Raw genomic sequence first — 7,960 nt, 5'->3', positions numbered from 1 at the left:
GGTTAATAGTATCATTTTTTATTATTAGCATAATAATATTGCCTCTGAAAAAGTGTTAAGACATGTACTGATATTTTCAGTGTGTCTGTGTGTGGATGCATTAGGAGGTAAGAAGTAGTTAATCTATATTACAAGGCTTTTAATTTTTCTTAATTTGAAGGAACAACAGTTTTAATAGTAAAAAGCAAAGAATTCAAACAATGAACTTGCATAAGGATGATGGCTATATAATGTAGTTTATCTACAGAAAAAAATTACTTTTCATTAATATTACAGGTTGAAGGAATACCAATGACTAAAAACATTCCTGCATATAATTGAACAGTTAGTAACAACAGAACAAAAATGATTCTAACCACTGAATTTTGTACTCAACAGTAACTTCCTTATACCACTCCTTATGGTCTCATTTCTCAGACTGTAGATAACAGGGTTGAATGTTGGAGACAGTACTGTGTAAAAGACAGAGAACAAGAAATCTAAAGCAATTGGAGACTCTGAAGTTGAGTTTAGATATGCATAGGAGCCTGTGGAAAGAAACAATGAGACAACAAAAAGGTGGGGCAGGCAGGTAGAGAAGACCTTAGACTGGCCTTCAGCAGAGGGCATCCTGAGAACTGTGGAGAATATGTGGACATAGGAGAGGACAATCCCAATGAAGCAGGCAAAGGCCATTGCAGACAGGAAAGCAGCCACTCCCATCACTCCAAGGTAATCATTAGAGCAGGAGAGCTTGAGCAACTGGGGGACATCACAGAAGAACTGGTGGATTATTTTGGGCCCACAGAACCTGATAGAGGATAAGGTTGCTACATACAAGGTTCCTGGGATGCCACTGCTTAGCCATACACCTGTCACAGCCAACCTACACTTTCTGGGACACATGATGACCTCATAGTGCAATGGAAAGCAAATGGCAACATAACGATCATACGACATCAATGTGAGAATGGCCAATTCACCCCAGGCAAAATCTGTGAAGAAAAAAACCTGCAGCATGCACTGGCTATATGAAATGTGTCCACTGCCTGCCAGGGAATTCTCAATATACTGGGGAACTGTGACAGAAAGGGATGAGAGGTCCAGAAAGGAAAGGTGCTTCAGGAAGTAATACATTGGAGACTGGAGCTGCCGGTCCAGTGTGGTGATGGTGATAATGATGAAGTTGCCTGTTGATCCCAATAGATATGTCACCAAGAAGAGCAAAGCATGCAAGATCTGTAGCTCATGGTTGTCAGAGAACCCCATTAGGAGGAATCCACTCATTGTGGTTATATTTCTCACAAACATTTTGAGAATAGAAATTGTGGTAGCAGCTGAAGAATAAAATGATATAGTAAATGCAGTATACAGATACTGAGACATTATTTGTTCATTAGTATTTTCTTCAATAATTTCTCTCTCTCTCTCTCTCTCTCTCTCTATTTGTTGCGAAACTTAAGTGAGAACACATTTTTCTCATGTCCATAGAGTTCACACTATCTACTCATAAACCAGTAGTTACAGGTAAATGTACATGTGGCCCATCACTGGTTCTCTCAAGGAACATAATTGTATTTGCCCTATGAAAAAGCACTATTCCATTGCCACAACAGAAACCCATTGCTTTTATCTGAGTCAGCAATAGACAGTGATGGGTTGTGGATGAGAGGTTGTTGAACATGGGACTGGTTATGTATAGACAGGACAGCATACTATTTTAGCAGATGGAATAGGCATTTTAAGGGAATATGCCAGGAATTAAAATATAGTTTGGTTGTTCACTGGAAATAGCTATTTTCTTTAGCAAACAGTACTGTCATTACAGAGAGTCTGTTATTGTAGAACCAAGTGTAAAAATGAATATACGTATTGCTCTTAAATAACCATGCAGTGGTTATTGAAATCAAAAGCAGCAAAAATATTTGTGCAAGGGGAATACTCACATACCACTCTCAATTTAGATATCTTATTTCATTTATGGACTGTTTTAGGGGACAAGCAGCTTCTATTTGAACTGCTGTCTATACTAATAGCCTTCAGGTGTAGCCATCAAATAGCACTTACCACAAAGCAAGGACAATTGCAGATACACAGTGAGTTCTTGAGGTGCTTTAAGATGTGGAGGAAAATGACCACATCCAGTTCCTAACTTCAATAAGAGACTGGAAAATTAAAGTCATTTATGTTTCAGACTGAAGAGAAATTATGTTTTAGTCCATGATCTTTTGCTTTCATATTTGAGAGACTGAAAATGACATATCATTCTCCCCTTGCAAGATGCATGTTGGTGTTTGAAGGTTGATGAGAATATAATAAAGTGTCAGCTTTCTGCATGTTTTTTCCCATTAATGAGTTCTAGGCAACAAGAGCAAACATGCTCTGTTAATCTTTTGAGGTTTTAAGTTCTGTGAAGTATCACCATATATTTTCTTGTGTCTACTTAAAGTTCGTATGCTTAGAAATGCAACCACAGAATAAAATTTGAGGTCACCTTTTTCAATCTTGAGGCAATTCCCATTTAGTGGCATCTCCCTTGTGAAAGAACAAACTCATTCCACCTCCCTCATATCTCTTTTGCAAAGAATAAACTTGATACCAAATCATTCCAACCCTACATTAAATTACTTGACAGGATGTTTGATTATGAAAATGGTTTTAGAGCCAAGTATGACATGAGAAAAAGAATCCCAGGACCTGTGGCAGTAGTGTACTGAATTCAAACCGGTGTGGGCTCCATAGAAAAATCCTGCATCTAAAGGAAAATAAAACACTGTTAAATAAACTAGATAACTTGTTTCATATGATACAATTCTTGTTTCTGAAAGTCTCTTGTTTCCTGCTCTGTGTACCTCAGTCATAACTTTAATCCTTTTAGAATATCCTCATACTGTGTGATTTCTTCAAAACCTCATGTCCTACAATAGTATTCAGTGCAAACTAGAGATCTCACTTATATTTCTCACAGTTTTCTTCTTTCCAAATTCTGCTTCTTTGATCTTATTTTTCTTTGAGGTTGGTAAAATGATAAGTATGTTTATAATTATTGTTCACAGTAAGTTTTTATATTCATTCATTTAATCTTAATATTTTAATCTGATAAACCATACAGTACACTGAGAGATAAAAAGGCTGAGTAATAGTGATCATTCATATAAATAAGACAGGAGGCATGTTTAGATCCATCCTAAAACAGGTTTCACTTGATCTACAGTTTCATCAGCTTGGAGTTAAGAATTTTAACAGAAAAAAATTTAAGAGTTAGTAGCTTAAATAACAGAATTGGCATCTGAGCTATAAAAATTTACACATATCAAAAAAGACACGGGGACAGGGTCACAATCTCATTGACAATGTTCACCACAGGCTGTCTTTCTTGCTGACATCTGAGAGCTTTGAAGAAGTGCTTTAATAGTTTATAAAAGTGTCACAAGTGCAAGAATGTAACATGCTAACTTTTCTCATTCACTGGTTTTCTCACATGGCCCCTTATTATATCTATATGAACTTAAAAAAAAATCCGTTTATTTTCAGTAAGGTGTCCTTACTTCCTTGTTATAATCTCAACCTTGCTTTTCCAAACTAAGTAAGATTATAAGGTTGTGTTAGAATTCCCATAAAATATTTATCTTTCCTCATCCAAGTTTGTAAAACTCACTCCAGAATGTCCTCTTGTGTGTGCAGCTCCCCAAGCTGTTCTGCACCTTCTGATATTTCTTGTCCACAACTGCAGATTTGAAACCATATTATGTCCTTGTGGAGCAATTGTGTTGAACTGCTTTTTTGTGGGGAGGGGTGTGTGTGTGCACTATCTTTTGAAATGGAAGTTTGGACTTACACAAAGTCACTTCATTTACTTTGTCCCTGTGCCATCTGGGACATGGAGTCACTCAAATTTCCACACAGCTGTTGAGGGATTTTGTGAGCTTGGGGTTTAGTGTTCTGACTCAGTGATTTTTAGTCCTTAGACCTTTAGTCCCCTAGAGAGCTGGTTACAGCTGAGAACCCTGGGCACCACACTGAGTGTTTCTGATTTAGCCATTGCTGGCAATAGCTCCCAGACCTGCTAGTCTGAACACAACAGGTGGAGGGCTACTGTGTAGCTAAAATGTGCCTTTCTGAGAGGGCAAAAGAAAATGTAAATATTCATAAAAATACTTGAATCTCTACAAAGTCTCTTGAAAGTTTAGAAATCAGATCAATCTTTACCTTTCTCCTTGAAATATATGCAATACAAAGAATTTCATGTTCTTTTTCTTTTAATATTTTTATTAATTCTTTGGGTAGTTTACATCATGTACTCCAATCCCACCCATTTCCCAATCCTTCCTTGTCTGCCCTTTACCCTTGTAACCTCCCTCACAAATAAAAATAAAAATTAAAAAAAAAGTATCTTATCAACCCTTCTGGGCAACGACCTGCTCCTCTGTTAACCACAGCCTTCTCCACTTCTGTCTAGTCTCCAGTTCTGCGGTGTATGTGCCAGCCCGCTCCTCCTTCTTTTACATTTCCTCATCACATATTCATTCATTGTAGTGGCACTGGTAACTGTGGTGTGTCACCCAGTATACCCTTTTGCCTAAACAGCTTTGCTTGCAAATGTTCATTACAATGAGTTGTTGATCTGTTTCAAGGCCCCTGACTTTTGTTGTAGCATCAAAACTGGACCCTCACTGAGACTCCTCTCTGTTTTCCTGCTGTTGCCCTGAGTCATGGAGATCCTGTGGCTATGGTTCTGCCAGTTCTCCTTCTCCCAGACCAGCTCCAATGTCATGCCATCGGGGTTAGGTCTCCCACACCACCATGGCCAGCTCTTCCATGCTCATACCACCTCTGGCATTGCTTTGTGGTGGCTGGTGAGGGGTGAGGCCAACTCCCCTGCACCCATACCATTGCAGTGTCTGGGTGGACTCCACTAAGATGAGCAAGTATGTGTTGGAGAGATGGGAGAGAAAAAGAATCTGAGTGGTTCATGTGCTGTGGATTGAGGTGGAACTGGAGAGGGTTCAGCTGTGAGGAATAGGCTGATATGGGTGACCTGTGCTGCCACCAAAGGCAATGTCTGGGTCCATGGCCTTGCCATAGCTGGGTACTGCGTTGATATCCATGGTCTTGTTAACCACCAAAAGCCATGCAGATGCCTGTGGTCTGGGTTCATGCCTGAGGCCATATTGATATCAGAAGGACTTGCTGAGCTGGCCCCATCCCACTTGCTGGACGTCACATTCAGGAATTTCATGTTCTCAACACCTATTTTAGCCATCAGTTATGACTACTCAGGATAGCAAAATGTCTAGGAAATCCTAAGATATATTTAATAGCAATGCTTAAAATTCTCCAAGGTAACATTTATTATTAATGCTTTACAAAAACTTTTAATTGAAAATAAAGTAAGCCCACAATACTGTTTAGGAAACTTTTTAGTTCTCATCACTTTAACAATAGACACTGTTACTATTTGCAGCAACAATGTATGACTATGTTTCCACATGTTAGAGCAGAATTACTCCAAAAATTTCATCTGAACTGTATGATTACATACTCATCACACATTTTTAAACCTTTACTTCTTTTTTAAAAAATTTAAACTATAGTTACATTAGTTCCCTCTTTCTTTTTGTTCCTCCAACCTCTCTGTACCTCATCCTAATTTGCTCCCTCTGGAAACCATGACTTCTTTTTCTTTATTTGTTATTGTTCACACACAGAGACAACTAAATATATAAATACAGCTTTCTCAGTCTGTTTGGTATTACTTGTATGTATATGATTTCGAGGCTGACCTCTTGGCTTTGGATAACTGCTTTCAGGACTCCTTTGTTGCCTGTAGTTCTTTGTCTATGAATGGGTCTCTGTAAGATTTCCCTCCTGCATTTCAACATGCCTATTAGTATTGTAGCTCTTTAAGTCTTGTTTAGACAGCCCTATTATTGTGCATCATGGGTAAAGAGTCTCTGTCATTTCCAGAAGACACAAGCTCACAGCAGCTTTCCTGGTATTCTCTGTAGTTTGACCAGTTGTGTTTTTCTGTAATGGTCTCCTTTGTTACAAAGAGAAGTTTCTTTGATGAGAGTTGAGAGCTACACTTGTCTGTGGATATAGTAATAGTTATTTGGAATGCAGTTAGGAATTATGCTAATTTAATAAAGTGGTGGTGGCAGGTTCTTCCCCAAAATACATGACTTCACTAGCCCAGGGTCTTTGCTGGGTTTTCAGTATCAGGCATGATTTTCCTCCTGTTGACTGGGCCTTCTCAAGTTCAATTAGAGAGCTATCGATTACCACCAAGATATGAGTGCTACTGTTGTAACTTAGGATTAGTGTGTCACATTAGTTGTCCTTGTTGTTCATAGACATTGTAGCTGGATAGGACTATTGTTTGCTTCCCTCCCTTGGAAGCTTGCACAACTCCTCCCCCATACTGTGAAAGCTATCATAGGAAGCTTTTAGGTCAGATGCAACTCAGATTCTCTGAGTCTTGGGTCTGAAGTAAATGGGTCCCTTCAGTAATAGGGACTTACCTTCAGCCTCTGGGAGGTAAACATGTGCAACAGCATAAACTTTACTGTTTTGGGAGATTCGGGATCCACTGACTAATGCCTGAGAAGGGGTTTTCTCATGCTGGTAATGCAGGTTTAGTTAGATAGTCTGTGGCTCCGGGAGGAGCTTTGTCAGCCCATGTGAGAAAACTTCATTAAAAATATACATGCAGCCAACTCACATTGGACCAAGAGGTGAGTGACTCTGCTCATACCCAGAGAGTCCTGCCCCTTGGACTCATCCCTGGGGCACAACCCATCCCTGCCCCCCCCCACCCAATCTGCCCCAGTGGCTGGCCAGCAGGCAGGGCACCTGGGGAAGATCCCCCCCTCACCAAGACCTCCCTACCGGACCCTGCAATCTACAGCCCTGCCTCCATACACGTTTGCCTGAGAACCCAGCCACTTCCTGAGACACAGAAACCAAACTGCCACCTCTCATTGGACCAAAAGAGTCTTCCTGAAACACAGAATCTGTCAGCTCTGACTGGACGAAGAGCCCTGATAAGACCAAGAGTGGCTCCGTGAATCACAGAATCAACAAGCTTGGGTTGACCCAAGAGCAGCTCCCTGAGACACAGAATCTGCCTGCTCCAATTAGACCAAGAACTAAGATTGGACCCAGAGGAGCCCCCTGAGACACAGACACAACAAGCACAGAGTGGACCAATAGCAACTTGTTCAGACACAGGCACCTCTTATACCTATTAGAGGAGGAGATGGGCAGATGTCAAGGCAAAATTACATACAACAACATAAAGAGCAATACGACATCACCAGAACCTATCCCTCATCAAACAGCAAGATCTGAACATCACAATGTAGAAGAAACAGAAGAAAGTGACCTTAAGAACAGCATCATGAAGATACCAGAGGCCTTTCAAGAAAAATGAAAAATGAAATTGAGGAAAAGACAAACAAAAAATTGGAAGAAATCAATAAATCCCTTAAAGAAAGCCAAGAAAACCATGAAAAAGCAATTAAACACTTGAGGGAAACAGTTTCATACCTGAAAAGGGAAATAAAAACAGTGAAGAAGACACAAACAGAGGGAATGCTGGAAATAGAAAATCTGAGTAAACAAACAGGAAACACAGATGCAAGCATAACCAACAGAATACAAGAGATGGAAGAGAGGATCTCTGGTGTAGAGGATACAATAGAGGAAATGGATTCATCAGTCAAAGAAAATACCAAAGCCAAAAAAGTCATAACACAAAATGTCCAGGAAATCTGGGACACTATGAGAAGGCCAAATCTAAGAATAATAGGAATAGAAGAAGGAGAAGAATAACAACTCAAAGGCACATAAAATATATTCAACAAGATCATAGAAGAAAACTTTCCCAACTTAAAGAAGGAAATGCCTATGAAGATACAAGAAGCCTATAGAACACCAAACAGACTAGACCTGCCCAAAAAGTCCACTCGCCACATAATAA

At 39.7% G+C, this 7,960-nt stretch overlaps 1 protein-coding gene across 1 annotated transcript; it reads right to left on the bottom strand.

Moving 5' to 3' along the window:
* Nucleotides 1–351: 351 nt before the first annotated feature.
* On the bottom strand, nucleotides 352–1,290 carry LOC128113975 (olfactory receptor 14J1-like). Its single transcript, XM_052743816.1, has one exon. It carries the CDS (start codon nucleotides 1,288–1,290, stop codon nucleotides 352–354), a length of 939 nt encoding a protein of 312 aa, XP_052599776.1.
* Between the last annotated feature and the right edge of the window lie 6,670 nt (nucleotides 1,291–7,960).

Source organism: Peromyscus californicus, unplaced genomic scaffold (genome assembly GCF_007827085.1).
Source record: "Peromyscus californicus insignis strain IS unplaced genomic scaffold, ASM782708v3 Scaffold_19__1_contigs__length_69161282, whole genome shotgun sequence".
NCBI classification, from domain to species: Eukaryota; Metazoa; Chordata; class Mammalia; order Rodentia; family Cricetidae; genus Peromyscus; species Peromyscus californicus.
This window is presented reverse-complemented; position numbering and strand designations above follow the sequence as displayed.

What these genes read in the sequence shown, in the direction of transcription:
- LOC128113975 (XM_052743816.1), bottom strand. Translation starts at nt 1,290, where the DNA reads ATGTTTGTGAGAAATATAACCACAATGAGTGGATTCCTCCTAATGGGG.